This window comes from Callithrix jacchus, chromosome 6, assembly GCF_049354715.1.
Source record: "Callithrix jacchus isolate 240 chromosome 6, calJac240_pri, whole genome shotgun sequence".
In the NCBI taxonomy this organism is placed as follows: Eukaryota; Metazoa; Chordata; class Mammalia; order Primates; family Cebidae; genus Callithrix; species Callithrix jacchus.
This window is the reverse complement of record NC_133507.1, coordinates 20896008-20917846: the sequence shown is the minus strand read 5'-3', so window position 1 is coordinate 20917846 and position 21839 is coordinate 20896008. Positions and strand designations below refer to the sequence as shown.

The 21839-nt window shown below is 47.2% G+C and overlaps 1 protein-coding gene across 6 annotated transcripts in view; it reads right to left on the bottom strand.

Annotated features, from left to right (window-relative positions):
* Positions 1 to 21839, bottom strand: part of SLCO3A1 (solute carrier organic anion transporter family member 3A1) — an 829245-nt gene that overhangs the window by 310846 nt on the left and 496560 nt on the right. For 2 of the 6 annotated variants that reach the window (XM_008998363.4, XM_002749097.7), the window contains exon 1: positions 18869 to 19236. The exons of the other annotated variants lie outside the window; for them this stretch is intronic. In XM_008998363.4, the coding sequence (XP_008996611.1) occupies positions 18869 to 19048 (180 nt within the window). In that variant the 5' untranslated portion in view covers positions 19049 to 19236. Of the gene's footprint in view, positions 1 to 18868; positions 19237 to 21839 lie in introns of those variants that run through there. 6 annotated transcript variants of the gene reach the window in all.

The following is a 21839-nucleotide window of genomic DNA, read 5'->3' as shown; positions in this document are numbered from 1 at the left end:
TCACAGGCAATTTGACTCCCCACATCTTTTGTGACCAACCCCTTGAACTCATCCCATTTCGTAATTCTGAAAAGCAAAGCAATGAAAAGCAATGAGCAACCTGAATTTATACCAGCAAAACAAAACCGTAAGCAACCTACCGTACAGAAATAGGAAGATGGAATACAATGGAATATTACAGTATTTGCAAATGTAGATATTTCCCAGTCAAAATGGTACAGGCAAACTTCTGTATAAAATCTCACTCTTCCTAAATCTGAATAAAAAAGAAATTAACCCTGAAATAATATGTTTATTGGGGCCGGGCGCGGTGGCTCAAGCCTGTAATCCCCTCACTTTGGGAGGCCAAGGTGGGTGGGTGGATCACGAGGTCAAGAGATCGAGACCGAAAAAATGCTCATCGTCACTGGTCATCAGAGAGATGCAAATCAAAACCACATTGAGATACCATCTCACGCCAGTTAGAATGGCGATCATTAAAAAATCTGGAGACAACAGATGCTGGAGAGGATGTGGAGAAAAAGGAACACTTTTACACTGTTGGTGGGAGTGTAAATTAGTTCAACCATTGTGGAAGACAGTGTGGCGATTCCTCAAGGCCTTAGAAATAGAAATTCCATTTGACCCAGCAATCCCATTACTGGGTATATATCCAAAAGACTATAAATCGTTCTACTATAAGGACACATGTACACGAATGTTCATTGCAGCACTGTTTACAATAGCAAAGACCTGGAATCAACCCAAATGCCCATTGATAACAGACTGGATTGGAAAAATGTGGCACATATACACCATGGAATATTATGCAGCAATCAGAAATGATGAGTTTGTGTCGTTTGTAGGGACATGAATGAATCTGGAGAACATCATCCTCAGCAAACTGACACAAGAACAGAAAATGAAACACCGCATATTCTCACTCATAGGTGGGTGATGAAAAATGAGAACACATGGACACAGAAAGGGGAGAACTAAACACTGGGGTCTATTGGGGGGAAAAGGGGAGGGCCAGTGGGAGGGGGAGGTGGGGAGGGATAGCCTGGGGAGAAATGCCAAATGTGGGTGAAGGGGAGAAGGAAAGAAAAGCACACTGCCATGTGTGTTCCTATGCAACTGTCTTACATGCTCTGCTCATGTACCCCAAAACCTAAAATCCAATAAAAAATTTAAAAAAAAAGAGATCAAGACCATCCTGGTCAATGTGGTGAAACCCCATCTCTACTAAAAATACAAAAAATTAGCTGGACATAGTGGCGCGTGCCTGTAATCCCAGCTACTCAGGAGGCTGAGGCAGGAGAATTGCCTGAGCCCAGGAGGCGGAGGCTGCAGTGAGCCGAGATCGCACCACTGCACTCCAGCCTGGGTAACAAGAGCAAAACTTCATCTCAAAAAAAAATATATATATATATGTTTATCAGCCAAAAAAGAAAAACAAATGAGCATACCCTAGTGTCATAAACCCAAAAGGTCCCTGGGAAGGAAAGTAAAGGAAGAAGGATAGAGTGTGACAAGGCTCAGGGCCCTCAGGAAGATAAATCAGTGAAGAAATAAAAATTCTGAGAGTTGTCATCAATATCACCACATCTGGGAAAAAAAGCAACATGAGTAGTTATCCATATATTCTTCTCCTCTGACTAGGAAAGAGACAAAATATCTGCTGGGGAGAAAAGGATGAGATGATGCATAAACCACGGTGTTGATCATCTCTGCTGGAAGGAGTGAAGATTCCTCATGTCGAAAGTGAAATCCAAGGCTGACCCGAGGCCACGGAACACAACTGGAGGATGTGCAGTGTGTGCCCACACAGGAAGACTGAACCCACTTAAAAAGGCCTTCAAAAGGTCCCAGAAGGGAAAGCTGGGAAGCCCACATCTAGCCACGCCCACTCAGCACCCAGCACACCACCTGCTCCAGCTTAACCGGCCCAAGCTACTTCATAGGTCTTCAGGCTACAGAAAGCATGAGCAGAACCAGGAAACTAGCCTTCAGACTTCAGCTTGATGGCAAGGAGAAAAAAGACAGCCTTCAAACAAAGAAATCAAAGAGAGATATAGGCAAGAATAAAATGAAAAACCATATGGCATGGGATCTCTAAACACAGACTCCTGGAAAGGAAAGAAAGCAACAGTGTATTCAAAGACAAAGAACCCAAAAGAAAACATTCACGCCTGTAATCCCAGCACTTTGGGAAATGGAGGCGGGCGGATCACGAGGTCAAGAGATTGAGACCATTCTGGCCAACATGGTAAAACCCCGTCTGTACTAAAAATACAAAAAGAAAAAAATATCAGCTGGGCATGGTGGCGCTCACCTGTAGTCCCAGCTACTCAGGAGGCTGAGGCAGGAGAATCACTTGAACCCGGGAGGTGGAGGTTGCAGTGAGCTGAGATCGCGTCACTGCACTCCAGCCTGGGAAAGAGTGAGACTCTGTCTTAAAAAAAAAAAAAAAGAAAAGAAAACTCAACCAGAAACCAGAGAAAGATTCCCCACAAAAGATCTTTGAGCCATAGAACTGAATAAGAATATGAGTTCAATACATCAAGAACCCAAAGACAACAACTAAAAAAGGGGGAAAAAGAAGATTGTAAATCTAAAGAAATAAATGGCAAATTAAAGCCAACACTAGAAAATAAATACATGAAACGGAATCTACTGAGAACTAAGTAAAGAGGGTTTAAAATCAATTTTCTGACCAGAGGAAAGCTAAAAATAAATACAGTGAATATAGATAAAAGCAAAAATTCAAATAGTCAAAGCAAAACAGACAGCTACGATGTTCAAAGACAATGTAACATACAGACCATTGGTGCCTTACAGCAGAGAATTCACTGCATAGAACCCAGTGTTTGAAGACATCAGGAAATTCTCGGGCAACTAATAAAGAATTTCATCTGTTGACTGAAAAAACACATCCAGTTCCAAAAACTACAACACACATCACACAGCAGTGATAACATCAGAATTAAATTCTATGTCAAATATTAAGAAAAGATTCCTCATACATCTAACCTATAGGCAATAATAAATTATCTCTAAGGGAGGAAAAATACTGGCCTTGGACACTTCCACAGCAACATTTAATAGCGGGAGAAAGTTACTTCTTTCCAATTTTACTGAAGTCTTCTGTTAAATTTCAGTGAAATTACATTTACTATTATTTTTAGAACATACATTTTATAAGTATATCTAGTCAGCCAGTCATTTTTCCATGAATAGGAATAGAAAGAACTCTAAAATGATGTATTTCTAATAATAAGGAGAAATTCTTCTTCTCTCTCCCCAGAATTCATACCTTGATACAGACTAGAGGAATGTACATCTTCTGGAAGTTAACAGAGAAAAAGGAGCTGCTCCTCTGACTTCCTCACTCAATCCTCCCCAAAGGAAAGGATCCACAACTTATCTGATTCGCAGAATTACAAGCAGGAAGCTGCCAAGCTTGCCCTGATCCCCTCTCCCCGAATTGTGTGAACAGCCCTCGGGATGCACACATTCTCTGTTCCTCCAGGGGGTAAGCTTACCTGAGCAGGTGTGCACCTTCAGGGACAAAGCCTGCAGTTCTGACTTGGGCAAGTTTGATTCTGAGGACAAAGTTGTGAAAAGAAGCCTGAATCTGGACACAAACGGAGTTTTCCAATCCAAACTCCAGTTTTTTCCTCACAACCCCCAAGACGGTGTTTGAAACCCCTGTGGCTGGCTGGGGTGTCTACTTCCCAAATGATCTTTCTTTTGTTGTTCTTGTTGTTGTTGTTGAAATAATGTCTTACTCTGTCACCCAGGCTGGAGTGCAGTGCTGCTATTAAGGGTCACCGCAGCCTCATCTGATCCCCTGGTCTCAAGTGATCCTCCCACCTCAGTCCCCAAGTAGCTGGGACTACAGGCATGCACCACCACACCCAGCTAATTTTATGCCTTTTTTTTTTTTCTTTTTTTGAGACAGAGACTAGAGGGCAGGTTGGAGTGCAGTGGCAGCATCTCAGCTCACTGCAACCTCCACCTCCTGGCTTCAAGCAATTCTCCTGCCTCAGCCTCATATGTAGCTGGGATTACAAGCATGTGCCACCATGCCTGGCTAAATGTTGTATTTTTAGTACAGACAGGGTTTCACCATGTTGGTCAGGCTGGTCTCAAGCTCCTGACCTCAAGTGATCCATTGCGGCCTCTCTAAGTGCTGGGATTACAGGCGTGAACCATGGCGCCAATTTTTAAATTTTTGTAGAGACGGGTCTCCCTATGTTGCCCAGGTTGGTCTCAAACTCCTGGGCTCAAGCGATCCTCCCACTTCAGCCTTCCAAAGTACTGGGATTACTGGCATGAGCCACCATGCCTGGTTCCCAATTGATTCTTAATCAGGAGGGGCTAGAGTAAGGGCAGAGAGGAAGGTGCGGTTAACAGTCACCTCTCAAACCCCATTACCAGTCAGGATTGTTTCTGAACGGGGGTTTTGAATTTTTAAAAACATTTTTATGTAAATTTTTCTTCACAATGAATATGTATCATTTTATAAAAACAATAAGGTCATTTTTCCTTCGAAACCATGACACCAGAGAAGAACATCTGATGTTGCAGAAAAGCCATCAGAATGATTTAGAGGAACGAGTAGGTTCCCAAACAGAGTATGTAGTGAGATCCAATTTTATTACTTTTTAAAAATCACGACAGTAGCACATACTGCAGAGAGGCACAGGCTAAGTACTTTGGATGGATTCTCTCATTTCGTATTCACAAGATCGTTGAAAGTATAAATATCATCCCAATCTTAGACATGAGGAAATTGAGAATTAGAGTGGGAAAGCAAAATGCCCAAAGCCACACAAGCCTAATCAGCCACAGACACGGACTTCAAAGACCCCAGAGCCCACGTCCTTTACCACTGTGCGGGCCTGGAGGTCATGTGTCCATGGGGGTAGATAGAGAGACTTAAAGGACCCACACCACAATGTTCACAGTTTATCTCCAGGTCCCTTGAATTATGGATGATTTTTTAAATGTTATCTATGTTTATCGGTATTTTCCAAATGGTCAGCACTATATATATTCCTTGTATAATAAGGAAAACAGTAATGTCTCTCTCTTTCTACATATATATATAAAAGCTGACCAGGAGTGGTAGCTCACGCCAGTAATCCCAATACTTTGGGAGGCCAAGGCAGGCGGATCACCTCAGGTCATGAGTTCGAGACGAGCCTGGCCAACATGGCAAACCCCCGTCTCTGCTAAAAATATAAAAATTAGCCAGCCATGGTAGTGCATGCCTGTAATCCCGGGTACTTAGGAAGCTGAGGTGGGAGAACTGCTCAAACCCAGGAGGCAGAACAGAGGTTGCAGTGAGCCAAGTTCGCACCACTGCACTCCAGCCTGAGTGACAAAGTGAGACTCTGTCTCCTCAAAAAAAAAAAAAGGCCACAAGCATGAACTTGAAGTTCAATTTAGCACTAAATCTAGGTGATGAATATCTAAAGATACAGACACAGGCTGCTCACAGGGCTTTCCAGCAGGCTCAGGCAGTGTTAGGATCAGCCGGCCACAAGCTTGGAGCGACAGTGCAGAAATGCTTCCTGATCTGACTCACACAGGCCTTGAAGCTGAAAGAAAACCACCTGATTAAATCCTCCAGCGGCCTCCCAGAGCCCGGATCACCTGGGGTTTCATTCCATTCGCCACGCAGCTCCCCTCACAGGCGACCTTCCTTCCCAGGCCCCGGTGACTACCTATTCCAGGGAGGAGTGGTCCCTCTCAGCAGCCTGCCAAGTTCTTCCCAAGGAGCACAGGAGTGGAAGTTTGAAGGGCCTCCATCCAATTTTCAAACTGTAAACTGCACACCCACTTTTTGTTTGGAGACATTTCCTGTGTGTGAACACAGTTTGTTCTGTTACCAGCTTTAAAGTTATGCAAAAAATGTTTAAAAAAAAAAGTCAAATATAATAGGAACTTTCCTAATGTTAGCTTAATTGCAGAAATCTGATTTGTATATATGCAAAAGAGAGGTTCAATACAGAGGTGTGACTGTGTCCTCAGGGCTGGGACCCTATTGTTCCCCTCCTCCCATGTGACACCCATCCTGGTGAGCGCCGTGTCCCAGTACAAGAAGGGCTCTGCATCCTTCAGCCCCTCGGCCTCAGCATGCAATGAAGCCATGCTTGCTGCTAGCCGAGTCTGAGCATGCCCTGGGTGAAATTCCCTCCACAGACTGGCAGACTGACTTCCAGCCACATTTCACCACACCACTTCAAAGCAGGGGAGGAGGGGCAGAGGGATCCAAGCTTGGCCAAGAGAGATGCCGACAGCCTCCGCACTGCTAACTGGAGTGGCATTCTGCAGTGCCAGCCCTAACATGCCCCTGTTCTAAGCCTGTGGCCGGCCGATCCCAGCACTGCCTGAACCAGCTAGAAAGCCCTGTGAGCATCCTGTGTCTGCATCTTTATATATTCATCACCCAGCTGTCGTGCTAACTTCAACCTCAAGTTCATGCTTGTGGCTTTTTTTCTTTTTCTTTTTCTTTTTTTGAGAGAATGGAGTCGAGCTCTGTTGCTCAGGCTGGGAGCAGTGGTGCGATCTCAACTCACTGCAACCTCCGCCTCCTGGGTTCAAGCAATTTCTCCCACCTCAGCTTCCCGAGTACCTGGGATTACAGGTGTGCACCAGCTAATGTTTGTAATTTTAGTAGAGATGGGGTTTCACCATATTGGCCAGGCTGGTCTCGAACTCATGACAGGGTTTCCTGCCCTCCTCTTCTCCATCCCAGGTTCTCCCATCCCATCCTGCCTGCCTCCTATGACACTCCACAGCCACAGTTCCACGTGACATCTTGCTACCCTTGGCTCTATCCCCAACCAAGGCTGAGAAAATTATTTTATATCTCCAACCAGTCTACCCAGGCCCATCGCCCACCTTGGCCCAATACTTTGCTTCTATTTTCAGTCTGGTCTATTGTAATACGACTAGACCAGATGTGAGGATTCGAGAGGGCTTGGCTGCCACCTGGCCCAGGACCTGAAACATCCTAATGAATGAGTCATTAATGAAAAATTATAAATATGCCATCTCCCTGGCTAGGATATATCAACTCCGTGAGGGCCAAGAACACGCCTTATTCAACTCTGCATTGCTTACAGCACTTAAGGAAGTTGTCAAAGTTAATTAGTTTGGCAGAGATCAAGCTGACATTTTTTTCAAAAAAAGGAGCCTGTGCCGAGAAATTCTGAGAACCATACCACTCCCACCCCCACCAAAAAAACCAAGGAGAGGGATGAGACGGGGATGCAGACGTCTGGTCCTAGCTTAATACACACCTGGCCTAAACGGAGACTGGCTGGCACGGCACACAGTGGTAAAGTCTCTTTTGGCCTCTCTGAATCAGATAGGGCTTCAGGAAGGAGACAGAGCCAGCTGGAGATTTTAGCAGCCCTGATTCCTGCGCAGGAATCCTGGGCGTGAGGGGTGGAAACACGGATGAGTACCTATGTACACACACACAGTAAATCCACGCACGCATAATGCTCACCCACGTATCTGTCTAGGATTTTCTTTTACATGCATTCTCCTTAATCAGACGACGTGATTATCAGTCCAATCCCAGCATTCAGCTAGGCCCAGAAAGAGAAAATGACGTGTTCAAAGCTACCCAGTCATCCAACTGGAATCATGGTTACCTTCTCACAGAAAGGAAACAGGACTGTCAGCATTTCTGCAGAGCCTGAAATGCTGTCTTTGGGTGTGAAAAGTCGACCATCCTCCTACCTCCCCCAAACACTTAAGAAGACAGAGTTTGCCTCTGTTTTCTTCGAACACACCGACTGTTTTAGGATCCTTTTCTCCTCTTCTCCTCCGGTGTTACAAATTGAATTGTGTCCCCCCAAAAAGATATACTGAAGTCATAACTCTTAGTGCCTGTGAATGTGACCTAATTTGGAAACAAAAACTTAGCAGATGTAAGCAAGTCACAGGAGGTCACCGGGGTGAGCCCTAATCCAATATGACTGGTGTCCTTGTAAGAAGGGGAGACAGAGAATCAGGGGGAAAATGCCATGTGAAAGCAGAGGCAGAGATGGGAGTGTCGCTGTCTCGAGCAAGGAGTCCAAGGACCCCCAGCCACCTCCAGATGCCAGAAAGAGGCAAGGAAGGGTTCTACAGAGGGTCTCAGAAGGAACATGGCCCTGCTGACGCCCTGACCTCAGACATTTGGCCTGCAGGAATGCGAGACAATACATCTGTTGCTTCAAGCCACCCAGTTTGTGGTCATTTGTTATGGCAGCCAGAATGAATGAATATACCTATTTTTTTTCCTTGTGAAATGTCCATTCATCTCATCCACCCTCCCCCTCCAGATCCATGTCCACCTCACCAACAGATAAACTGTCCAAGTTGCTTTCTCACTTATAATATGACCCAATTTTGGTCTAACATCTGAGATACTGAAAATGTTATGGAACAACCCTACTGTCCTATGAACTCTACAAAAGGAAAGGTTTAAATAAAATACGAAAGCCCCATTTGCTCCTCTCTCAAATAAAGTACCGCAGAGCTCAAAATTCGTCCCAGAAGGTAGGAATCACATACAGTCTGTGATGACAGGTGGAATTGGATCTGAAAGGCTTGTAAGAGGCCACCCAGCTCCATTATTTGCTGGATGAGGACAGCGGGTGGCCAACCATGGAAGGAGCAGAAAGGATACTGCCCATGGCAAATGCCTGGCATGACGGTCCCACTCAGGAGTGGCCTGGGCCGTGACTCCCAGAGGCTCCACCCATGTGACTGTGACATCTTGTCAGGGTTGGTGAGGCATGACACTGATGGGGTCAGGGGCTGGTGGAGGCAGGTAGGAAAAAAACAAACCACCAGGGGGTGACAGAGTGGAAATGAACACCTGTGACCATCCCAGGTCAGCTCACTGGGTGCACAGCACAGCCACCAAGGCGGCACACGGCAACGGGAGAACACTCAGCTTCCTTTTAGGGGATCTACAACATTTCACTTGTCACACAAAACAGTTTCCCTGATAGTCTAGGTGCCACAAGCTCTGAGCTATTTTTAATCACCTCCCTGTTTGTTATTTTTAAACGCAAAAGTATTCCCCAATGAGATCTTAAGCACCATAAATATAAATGTATATATATTATCTGTTCACTGCATTAAAAATAGCTAGGGTGCCTCTTAGAAAACATTAAGCCTATTTAGACCAAAAAAAACAAAAAAGAGGAACATTTTCAAAGAGAATGAGAGAAGTGATTTTTCCCCGGTATTCACCAAAACAATATTTTTGCTTATACTTGTTTACAATCATTATTTCCAAAATTAAAATGATCAGTTGTCTTTGCTTCCTGGCTGCTCACCTGCTTATACCTGCCAGCAAATGTGGGCTGGCTCCAGAGGGTGGGGATGGGTATTTGGGTAAGTGACTCAATTCTATGCCCTGATTTTGCCTCTCATGAAAGCAACAAATGCAGAGATTCTACAATGATATACTTAAGAAGAGCTAAGAACAGGCCAATCTTGGGACACAGACACCATGTGCCTGCTGGACAGTCAATTCCACATGCCCAACTCCAGAAACTGAACAACGTTGTATCTGGATTTAGCCCAAGCACAGCTGGCTCCACGGGCCACTGTGAGCCCAGTGCGGCAAGGAGATCCTCCCCATCTGCTTCCAGCAAGTGCATGCTGCAAAGCTGCAGGAATGCTCCCTGGCTTTTTGATCTATTTATATGCATATCCTTGATGCAGATACACAGCTTGCCAAAGGTAAAGGAATGGCGCTAATACATGGTTTTTGTTTCCAAAAGACGTCCTCCCTTTGGCTGGCTGAGAAACTGTCACTGGCATGTTAAGCCTCCCAACCTATGTGAGTGTTTACCAGCACTGGGGAGGTGACACATACCACACAATAAGTCAGGAGTCTTGCCCTCGATTTTCTGCATAAGGACAGGAGAGGCTTGTCTGAAGCTCTTCTACATCTATTTTGTGGGTCTGGCTCCCTTTAAGTTTCTTTTCCTCAATCATCACTCTGGCCAAAAAAAAAAAAAAAAAAAAAATGTGCTCCTTTCCTACATTCAGGAGGAGGCTGGAAATCTGCATTTGACCGAGTGGTGTGTTGTGCACCCCACGCATGTGTAGCAGAGGATGGTGTGATGTGCCACACTGGAATACCTGCTGGTTATGCAGATCACCCCACAAGACACAGCAAATTCCCAGTGCTATCTCAGCACCACTTCGGGAAATGAAACGGCCAAAGGATGGTGTCTGTCACAACCGGAAGGGGTTGTACTGATGGCCATCCCACTACACCGCACGCACCACCTCAAAAGCCAACCTGAAGGAAGGCCTGCCCTCCACAACCTTGAAAGCGGCAGTGACCACAGACCCAGGACAAGCCTCCTGTACCCCTGGAGAGAAGGGTAACTGTGCTGACACCACAGCCAGCTGAGTTCCAGAGGGACAGCTCTAGGTGGCTCTGTGGATCTACTTTAAACAATTCTCTCGGACCAAAAGCCAACAGAGAGATTAACTAATCAACCCCATTGTTTATTTTACAGGTTGGATCACCATAATTGAATCTTACATAATACACACATATGGGTCCACGCTGCTTAGAAATTTTCCTCTTCATTAAGGGAATTCTTAGCAGAGTAAACACAAGACTTCAGGTGCTGTATTTTATAGCTTATATAATCAGTAGAGGGCAGCTCTCCCAATTTCAACTTGCTTATATTCGAGGTGGCAATTTCTCCTTCTAATCAGCTGAAGTTGAGAGAGAAATTCAACAATTAGAAACAGCCCACCTATTTGACATAAGCCTCTTGCAAGGAGGGTGAAAGACAATAGCCATTCCCATGAGTATTTCACAGTAGTCTTTAACTGAGAAGCACCGTTGTGACACTTCTCCCTACAATCAACCAAGCAAGTGCAGAAATGGAGGTAAAAACAATCACTTGTAACTTCCTCATGTGCCTACAGTTATGAGGGCAGTGATTTCGTTTGCCTTCTATTATTTTCTCCAGAACTATCTGTTGAAAGCCTGATCAGACCCTGCTCATTGCTTCACACTCTGTACAACTAGAAACTTACGTATAAGGATGGAGGGAGACCCATAACAGGCTTTAGAGCTCCCAAGAAAGTCTCAAGGACTATCTGGACAGGTTCGCTATTCAGAGACCCAAAAGTCCCAGAGGACCACCTGCCAGAACCAGTGTAGTCATATCACTGCCTGTTGGGATGGTTGATGGGCAGAGCCTGTTCCCAGGATTTTCAGAGGGCAAAGATTTTAAGAAAAACCAATGCCAAGGCTGAGGTGAGTCAATTACCTGAGGTCAGGAGTTCAAGACCACCCTGGCCAACATGGTGAAACCCCATCTCCACTTAAAAAGTACAAAAAATGAGCCAAGTGGTGGCACGCACCTGTAGTTCCAGCTACTCAGAAGGCTGAGGCAGGAGAATCGCTTGAATCTGGGACGCAGAGGTTGCAATGAGCCAAGATCATGCCACTGCACTCCAGCCCGGGCCACAGTGCAAGACTCTGTCTCAGCAACAACAAAACAATTTTCTTTCAATGTTAAGAAAGTAAGACTTCATCGTTACAGTTAGTATGCTGAGTCCATTACCAGATAACTTAAAATGCTACTTGACCTATTACATCCCTGGATAGGTGGTATATCCATCAGCTGAGATGGCCAAATCCACGGGATAGGAAACCAGACTGGAGGAACAGCTCCGTTGTTCTGCTTATGAGAAACCAAAAACAAAAAAAGGCCAAGACTGGGGAAATGCCCACAGCCCCACTTGCCAGAGTCTACTTAATACTGCAAGAGAATATGAGGTGAAGGCAGCGGACCAGGCGTGAGACCTGAGCCTTTTCGGGCAACTGTGGCTGAACTCTGCAGAGGCACGTTTTATACAAGGCTGCCTGGAGGGCGGCATATGTCCACAACATATGTCCCTTCATCCTCCCACTCCTGACACCTCAGGCTCCCTCGAAGTGGTCACTCAGCCTTTCAGCCAGTGAAGCAGTGCAAGCATCAGGAGCCCAGATCACCAGTTAACGTAACAGAAGCTTTGGCCTCACATGACATTGCAAACCCTCAGGTCCCTGGGAGGGGCTTTTGTCCATGCTAATGTCAACAAGCAGGGTTATGCCATTCCGGTTAAAGCAACAGTGGAATACGGCACCCTATGAGAAGTACTCTATCACATGACCATCTGTCTAAACCTCACAACCATCTAAAAGATAAGCTCTATCATTATCTCCATTTTTCAGATGAGGATATTGAGGGTCCAGTAAGTCAAGTTGCTAGGAGCTGGGAAGTAGCAAGTCTAAGTTCAAATCCAGGTCTTCCAGCTCCAAGTCTAACACTCTTTCCATCCACCCTCAGCCTTCAGCACCCTGTGGCCACAGACCACAGCAAGAGATACTGAGGACCTCCCAAAGTGAAGTATCAGGGCACCTGCCCCTCCCAGCCAGTCCTGCCTGCCCTGCTTTAACCTCCTTGAAGTATCCATGGACTGTAAACGATCAAGATGGGATGCCAAGCGCAGATCACGTGCAGCTTGTTAGCAGTGTTGGCTGAGAGGTCTGGAAGGGCTGGGCTTGCGAGAGGATCAACGGGAATCGCCATTCCAACAGTGCGCTCTTCTCCCATGTGACTAATTTTTACGGCATCTTTAAGATGAAATGGACTGCTATATTTACAAGGGAACCGATGGAATTAGCAATCGATACTTAGTTTATTTCTTGCCCTTAGAAACTTTTTACTTCCCAGACAAAAATGTTTATGCAGAACAGGAAACTACTTGACTACGCAATTCACTAAACCAAAACCAAAATTTGATTGAAATAATCTTATTTCTCATTGGTTGGGGCTACACAGTTACTTCGTTTGTGGTAAATATGCATAACCATATCATTATTAATAGTGATAGCAAATATTTCCTGGGCACTCACTATGTGCCAGGTATTTTTCAAGGGGCTTTACATGTACTGACTCAGTTAATCCTCACGGCAAAACTGAGGGTGGGTACTATTATAAGCCCAATTATAAAGTGAAAAAGTAAGGTACAGAGAGGTTAAGTAAACAGCTCAAGGTCACAGAGTAGCAAGGGGAGGATGCAGGCATGCATCCCAAGCTTCTGACACTCATCAAATAAGCCACAGACACTTGCCATTCTCCAACTTGGGACTTTAATCAACTTGAAGTTTTAATCATTAAGCAATACTCTATCTCATGCTAACATATAAACACCTAGGCTACATAAAATACAGGTGTCTTTGAATCACATCAATTCATTTATCCTATGAACCAAGCTCCATGATTCCACTGTTGTTTCTGTTTATATGTATCTCACAGATACAGACATAGAAACAGAAAATAAAAATAAAAAGCAAGGATGCTATCTTTCTGGCCTACAGATTACCAAAGGCCAGTAACACAGAGGCTTTCTTCAGGGGAGAACGGGTTCCAAATCCATGTGTCAACCATGCAATCAGAGTTACCACTGAAATGTCCCTTCATGCCTCCAAAAAGCATGGCATCCAATATTAATCGTATGCAGCCCTGTATGTGAACATGTATGTAAATACTCAATGCATACAGCAATGTACAAAGTGGAGTACACGTGCAAAAGAGAAGTACTTTGACTGCACTTTATAGAAACATGCTTATTAAATGACGCATGCAGTGAAATCTGCACAAGTTGGAACTAAAGCAGAGAAACACAGAAATAGTGAAATATTCTGCACTATTTCCACGTGAAACGCAGTTGCAGCCTGTTTTGAATACTACACTTATTCATCCAGGCCAATCTGCTGAGAGAAGACAGTCCCTGATCAATGTAGCGCCTCAAAGTTTGCTTTTGGGCGTGCAGAATAAATTCACAGAGACCCTGTTGGTGAAGCTGCCTCTGCCCAGCAGTTCACCAGTGACTTCGTGCAAGAGGAAGCCCATGCAGCGTAATACAGAATGTGATTCCAGCCACATGCAAGATGAGCTGCAAATGCTGGGCAATTGGCTAGCAAGGCGGTGCCGCTGTGGAGCAGCCTCTCGGTGATCCCTTTCCTACGGTGTCTAAAACTGAAACGAGGGGAAGAATTAACCACACACAGGAAAGGGCCCTCGCTCATTTTACAACTAATTCTGTTTCTCCTACTGTAAAACACCCCAACAAAAACTCCCTCGGAAACAAAGATATATACACAAAGCTCCCTGAATTTTCAGAAACACATTTTTCCCTTAATAATAATTATTAACATTTTAAACCGATCTATAAGGGAAAAAAATCAAGGTAATTTTATTTCTTACTACGTGGGGCTACATAGTAATTACGGAAGTGGCAAGGAATTTGTCACTTCGAGTAACCCTAAGTGTATAAAATAATTTGATTAAGTAAAATACGGTTACCTTAGTCATCATACTAATTTGACAAGGACTTTAAAAATGCCTCTCACTGTTGAAAATGTTAACAGATAGTTTCCTCAGCTGTCTGTTTCTGGGTTGAATATGTAAAAACTCATCTTCAAAATGATGCTTCTTTAGAAAAAAAAAAAAAGGAATAACAAATCTGCCTCACCCATTAATTCCAAGCCCACTGACTGTTCTCAGGCTGAAAAAAAAGTATGACTACAAAACCGTGAGATAGAGCCTCATTAACCACACTCAGTCATCTGTGTCGTTATTTTGTCACCACAACCTTAAACTGACTTTTCTATAATTCTAAATAAGGAAATATCTACCCCTTGCTCATAGAACTCCCTTTGTGCCCCACCCAGGAAACTAGACTGGCCTTTTTTCAGTTTTCATCCTGAGGAAATTCAGATGCATTTGTATGTACACCTCAATCTCATCGCCTAGAGGTGTCAGAGGTTTTAATTTCCTGTACACACCTTTATCTACTCCAGTCCTCAGTAATTCGATACCACACAGAAACCTCTATCTACAGGGCTACCCTCAGTGACTGGCTTAAAACATTTTAGTGGGATCTTGTCGGTGGAAGAAGCGAGGCGAGGGCTGCAGCGTGGCAGAGACATTCATGCGTTATTCTCATATTGGAATCTGAAGGTAGTTACGACTTCTTGGGTTTGGTTTTTAAAACAAACAATGGGAAAACATCTAAGGATAAAATTGCATTTGAAGTTATGATCATTTGACATATTCATATTACCAAGACTATAATAGGGAAAGTGGTTTCTGTTTGTGTTATAAAGGTTTAATTTTACCTAAGGCAGTTACTTAATGTGATTTTTAACCCTTAAAAAGTTGGAGATGTAAACATTTGTTACCAATGCCACGAAAGCATTTTCTTTCTCCTGAGGAAAGGTGAATTCCTTATCAGAATACCTGGCTGGCCCTGTAATTTAAATTAAAATAAAATTTTGGAGAAACAAACCAAAAAAAACATTTTAGTGGGTGGGTCTCTGCAAAGCCCCAATAAACACACACAAAGTGACCTTCTCACCACACAGTTATCATGCCTGCATCGTCTCCAACCAGCCCAAGGCTTGCGCACACGTTACATCCTTGCAAACAGGACTGGAGCCACTCGAAGCAAAGACCCAAGAAGAAGAAAATTAAATTGCATTCTCTGTTCCATACACAGTGACCATCAAACTGAGCAGCCCACTCCTCTTATGCTGCAAAGATTATTCCATAGCCAGTCAGGAAGTTTAGGTGACTGTGACAGAACATCCCTATGACTATCAGCTTATCTGAAGCATGGTTTCCAGGTAAGACATTAGTAACTGTAATAGATTCCCGAGTTCACAGTTGGCCCAGGTTGCACCTGGGTTACTGCATCTAGATCACTGAGTCTGGCTGTCAGGATCAATGTCTTTCTGTACTCCCTGACACCAATGCAAAAGTTGCAGATCTCCGGCCTAGCCTAACGACGGATGGCCTTCTCATATACGATACAGTTTTTCCTTGTTTCCTCTCTGGGCAGGTTTGTGGTGGAAAACTAACACGTACATATATACATACAGACACACCCACACACACACTTTCTCTTACACACACATACACACACACACACACACAGTTAGTCGTAACTAACCTCCTCCTTCAGTTCTGCAGTCAGGAAATCTATACTAGTATCATTCAGGACACCGGGAAATTTGTCTTTTCAGAAAAAACAAGGAGGAAATAAAACCACCAAGTTTTAAGGCACCAGGGGAGATGAAACAATAAAGTGGACTCTGGGAATCTAACAGGAAACAATGTCATTGGCACAGAATTTGTAAGCACCCTCCTTTCTGTGAAAGGGAGCATTGCTGGCCTGTCCCAAGGCGGGCCCTTTGTCGGGTATCTAGAAATGCCTCATTAGAGGGGCAGGCCCATTGCCAGTGTAAGGATCACATATAATGCACACTTAGCACGTGGACCCTGCCCTGTGATCCTCTGCAGACACAGGGTCTCAGGTTTCCTAAGAAAACCGTGATGAATTAAAAGGAAGAAATTTGCCTTTCCTGCAAACAGCCTGCAATATTTCATTCTCCAGTTATCCACAGAGAAGTCTCGCATGGCTGAAGCAGCAAACTTATTTTCCCCCATCTCCCAAATAACAGATGAAAAGAAAACTCTGAAGTGGTCCAGAAGAGCAAAGCCCATTGCAAGCGGAATCAGTCAACCCTCAAAAGCCGACTGATGTTCATGAGGCTCGGATGGCAAAGCAGACTCCTGAGAGCTTTATGCCTCCACTCCTAGTCACCAAAATGAATCCAATTTCCTAGGTCTGTCCTCTCCTGGGCCTCCATCTGCTTTCTGCAAGTCACCTGTTGACTCCTGTTACCCTACCCCACCCAACCAGGCTTTCCATCAGCCAAGGCGAAAAGTCCCAGGATGCCACCACCAGGTGGACTGAATTCCTCCTCTGCCTGTTCTGGGTTGAAAGTCAAACTCCTAACTCCTGGGGCCAGCCCTGCCTCCAGAAGTCCACCACTCCAGGAGCACTCTGCTTCTTAACTTTTTAAAGGAGCTAGGCCACTCATCTATTCGCAGCCAGGCTTCCTATCTGTCAAATCCTTAGATCGTTGCCACCGAAAAATAATAAGCCCAGGCTTTTACCATTCCTGGGGTGAAAAGTTCTGTTGGTGTTTGCCACACGTGAATAATGCACGCCACTGAGCACACTTGGTTTGAGGCAAGCAAACCGTTGAAGTGGAGGCAGCTGTTGACACACTAATTACCTCCTTTAAACACAGACCCGGTGAGGCATTATGTACTTTGCATATGTCACAGTACAGACCCGCATATATTTTATCAATGTGAATTTGCGTCTCTGTAATGCATGCACTTATTTAAATACTGTAACACATTCCCCCTAAGGAAGCACTGATCAACTGACTCCCAAAACACAGCTATCCCTATCCCTCAAATTCCAAGGGCCAATAGGTATATAACGGTGTGTTATAACTATAGACACAGTAAGTGCATTTTATAGCACAGAAAATAAAACATGCTTTTGGCTACAGCGTTCACTTGCAGTCTACAAGTTACAAATGCACAAGACAGAGACAGGGATGTAAACGCCCTTCGTCTCAGAAGGAGCAACAGACATGGATTTGATTTTCAAAAGCCCTGACATTTTGCCACCTCAGGAACAGAGCTGAGTTTGGATACCCTGTCTCTCTCAACCACAAAACCTACTCAACACCAGAGACCAAGCACTCTTACACTTCCCTTTCACAGCTAGCCGGGAGCCTTGAGAGTTTATGAATGGTATAGAGTCCCCAGCGTCGGGCCCTCCTTAATTTCACCCCAAGGCCAGGCAGCAGGGATTAATCACAGCATCAGGACACACCTGCTTCTATCTCTGGATGTGGTTATTCAACGGCCAAAATCTTGTCCAATTCTCTCTCCATCAAAGTTGCTCAGGAACACTCAAAGTCTACGACATTTGATTCCAGTTGTGGCTCAATAGCCAAGTAATGATTGAACACTATAAACTCTAGAAATGTTTTCCCGTTTAGACAGGACGGTACTTAGGCGTGGAAGCACGCTCGCTGGAACTCAGGTGGGGACCACCTGAGCAGGGCAGGCGAAAGGGACAAAGTAGGCACCTGACAGTGCTGAGTCATTACAAGCTGTTTCCTCTGAAATGTTATGCACCCATGGGCCCTTTCAGCATCAACATCCCCTTTCTGGAGGCAAATAAAATACATATTCATTGTGCAAAATGGTGCAACCTTCTGTGGGCGACAGGCCACGATGGGGAATTTAGCTCTAAGAGTGGATAGCAGGAACTACACAAACTCGCAGCTGCTCTCCAGGTACAGTAACTTTATCCCAGACGCTGAAAGATGGCCATTGGGATACCGGATGGGAATATTCCCCCTGCAGCTCCGGCTCAGCTCAGGGCCACCCTGGGGCGCATTTTACTCTAAACTGTTACATTCCCCCCCCCACCACCACCTCCCAATTGGCGGATGGGGAAAGCGCCTGGAGAAAATGATGCAGAATAGATTTATTCACAGGAGGATACAGTGGAGAGTAGAGGACGCAGGATGCTAACTGGCTTTTCTTCCCATGTGCAGGTCACCTGAAAACCCCGAGGCTCTCCTCTCCAAGGAGACCCCTGAACTCGCCGTCTGGCTCCGCTCTTGCTGGGGGAAAGGAATAGTTTCACGCCCACCTGCTGGCCGCCTCTCTCCCCCGGCATCCCCAACCCCAGCCGGGCGCGCGCGAGCTGCTGCCGGCATCCACGGTCCCGCCCGCTCCCCGGCAGCCCCAGCCGGCAGCTCCCCCGGCGGCCGCCTCTGCACCACTCGCCAACCTCCACGCCGGACCGAGGTCATGCCCGCCTGCCCCAGCGCCCGGCGGCCCCCTCCTCGTGCCCGAGCCGCTCTGGGGAAGGGGCCCGCGGCGGAGTTAGCTCGGGGACTCACCAGGTAGGCGCCCACCGTGCCCTGCGCCAGCATCAGGGCGCACTCGGACACCAGGAAGATCTTGATGTTGGAAAAGCAGGACACCTTCTTTTTCTTCTTCTTGTTCCTCTGCGCCTCGTCCCCCTGCAGCTCGCCGCTCCGGCCGCCGCCCGACGAGCCGCCCGGCTTCTTCCCCTGCATCCTTCCCCCGCCGCCGCCGCCGCTTTCCCGCTCGCCCCGGGTGCCGGGGCCGCTGCCGGGCGGGGGTGCGCGTCGCGAGGCTGCGTGCTGTCCCCGCCCCGGGCCCGCGGCGGCCGCCCCCGTCCTGCCTGCCCGGGCTGGAGAGGTGGAAGGCACAGCTCCTCGCCGCCGCCGCGCTCGCCCCTTCCTCCTCCTCCTCCTCCCCCGCCTCCGCCCTCCCCGCGCCTCCTCCTCCGGCTCGGGCTGTGCCAATCACAGGGGCTCCTCGCGCCGCCCGCCGCCTCCTCCGCCGCCCGCCGCTGCCATCGCCCGCTTCCCCTCGCTCGCGGGCCGCGCCTGCTTTCACCCCCTCGGCCCCAGTCCCGAGGCCTGGGCCTGGGCCGCCGCCTCCGCAGAGCGCCCCAGCCGAGCCGCTCCGGTTTGCCCCGGGGGAGGCGCGGGGGCCAGGCTCGGGACGCGGAGGGCGGCGGAGGCTGGCAGAGTCCGGCCGCCGGGAGAACTGGGGAGACCCTGAGTCCCGGCGGAGTCAGGGGGTGCCCCTGAAGGAAGGAGGGAGGGAGAAGCGGCGCCCGGTTCCTAGGTGGCGCTGCGGGGCGCGGGGCGCGGGGCGCCGGGCGGGGAGATGGAGTGCGGAGGCGCCGACACGGGGCTGGGACCCGGCGCTCGGGAACCCGGGCCAGGCCTCAGAAGGCGGGCTGTTCCCAGGAAAGGAGAATACCGAGTACCCAGGAGGGGCTTGGCGCGCGCTCTCATCCGCCCGGGGATTTCTGGGGACAGACGTTGTGCTCCGGAGCTTGGGGAGGTGTCGGGTCAGAGCCGCTTGAGGTTTCTGCCGCCTGCCTCTGCCCCGACTCTCCCCGGCCACGGGGCGGGGTGGGGGTTGCTGAAAAGACCGCAGACCGAAGGGAGAGAAGGGAAGTTAGAGGAAGACGTCGGGAGCCCAGCGGACTGTTGGTGGCCTGGCCTAGGTGTCCAGGCGCTGCAGGATCGCCGGGGACCCAGCAGAGGGCCTTGTCCGGCCCTCCATTCCGCCCAGGGCACCGGGCTGGAGCGCGCAGGAAGCGGCCAGCCACAGGCCTGCTGGGTCCCCACCCCTCCCCTGGCTCTGTGGCCCTTGTCACCATCCTCGGCCTTGACCCGAATGCCTGGCCTGTGGCAGCCGCTCCTAATCACACCCCACTTAGCGTTACCAAGGAGTGTGGGCCACAGGGCGCCACCAGTAGGATCTGCTTGTTCTCAACTGCAGCGTTTGGAAGCTGACTGGACAGGTACCAGGAAACAGCAGCTCCCACCTGGACCATTGGGGGACTCAACGAATCATTCGAAACGCTTTCCTTACAAATTGTGTCCAAGAAAATGACCCACTCTCCCAGGCTCCTGTATCTCAATGCAGGCTCAGCTTCGAAACTGAATAGTAATTAACACTACCATACTTCTCCTTTCTCCCAAAGAAGTTGAATGAGAATAGAGGGTCATGGTGAGGGTGGTGTTGTACCATGGCATTTAAATATAAACTGCTTCATCCTTCTGTGGCTCCAGACATGATCTCACCCAAGCTTGGTGTCCTGTGTCGCTTTGAGATGCCCCCACCTTGTCTAGGTCACCTCCTATCTGAATTGGCTCCCCGCACAGAAGTCTCTTCCCATTTCCCCCACTTCCTGGCCAGTCCTGCCTTTAGAATCCTTACTGACCCCTCCTTTCTTCCCCACACCCTCCCCACCACTCAGAGCCAACTTTCCTGCAGAATCTTGCTGTCCTCCCCTTTCCCTCCCCATCACTTTGCATCATGGGGTACCTCCCTACTTCCTCCTGAGAAGACCCTTGATGAGCTAGCTCTGTTCCCTGCCTCTGTGAGGATGAGCTGCAAAGCCAAGCTGAGACTTTGTCTGTGAACAGTAACCCTGTCACTAATGAAATGTTGTGCAGAGTGCGTTATAATCTTCAACTCTTATTTACATTCTTTGGAATAACAAGAGCTAACGTTGACTGTGGCCAGAATCATTCTCAGTGCTTCACCCGCATTTACAGTGTAATCCTCAACAATCCTCTAAACCAGATACTATGATTAGTCCTGTTTTATAGATGAGACAACTGAGGCCCAGAGAGGTTAACCTGACCAATGTCACTTGTCTAATAAATGGCAGTCTTCAAAAACCAGGGTGTCTGCCGTGATAGCCCAGGTTTTTTATAACTACGTATATACTATGTCATATATCATCCAGTGTGGTCCATTTCATGGGGAGGGCAGGACTTAGGTTGTTCCTCTTTTTATAAAGCTAGAAAGGGACAAAACTTGCATCCACGTTCAGACCTTTTTGTTTTTTGAGATAGAATTTCGCTCTTGTTGCCCAGACTGGAGTGCAATGGCATGATCTCAGCTCACTGCAACCTCCGCCTCCTGGGTTCAAACAGTTCTCCTGCCTCAGCCTCCTGAGTAGCTGGGATTACAGGCATGCGCCACAATGCCCAGCTAATTTGTATTTTTAATAGAGACAGGGTTTCTCCATGTTGGTCAGGCTGGTGTCAAACTCCTGACCTCCGGAGATCAGCCCGCCTCAGCCTTCCAAAGTGCTGGGAATACAGGTGTGAGCCGCTGCACTTAGCCAGCCCTTTGTTCAATACCACAATGCCTCATGTACAGACTGAGAAGGGCACAGGCTTTTTTCAGCTTAACCATTTATTTTAGATTAAAAAATTAGCTGTCTTTAGAGAAATCACACACTCTTGCTGCTGGATAAAGGATTTCGGATTAGGGCTGTAGATTTTTCCTATAATTAATGGTAAGCAGCCA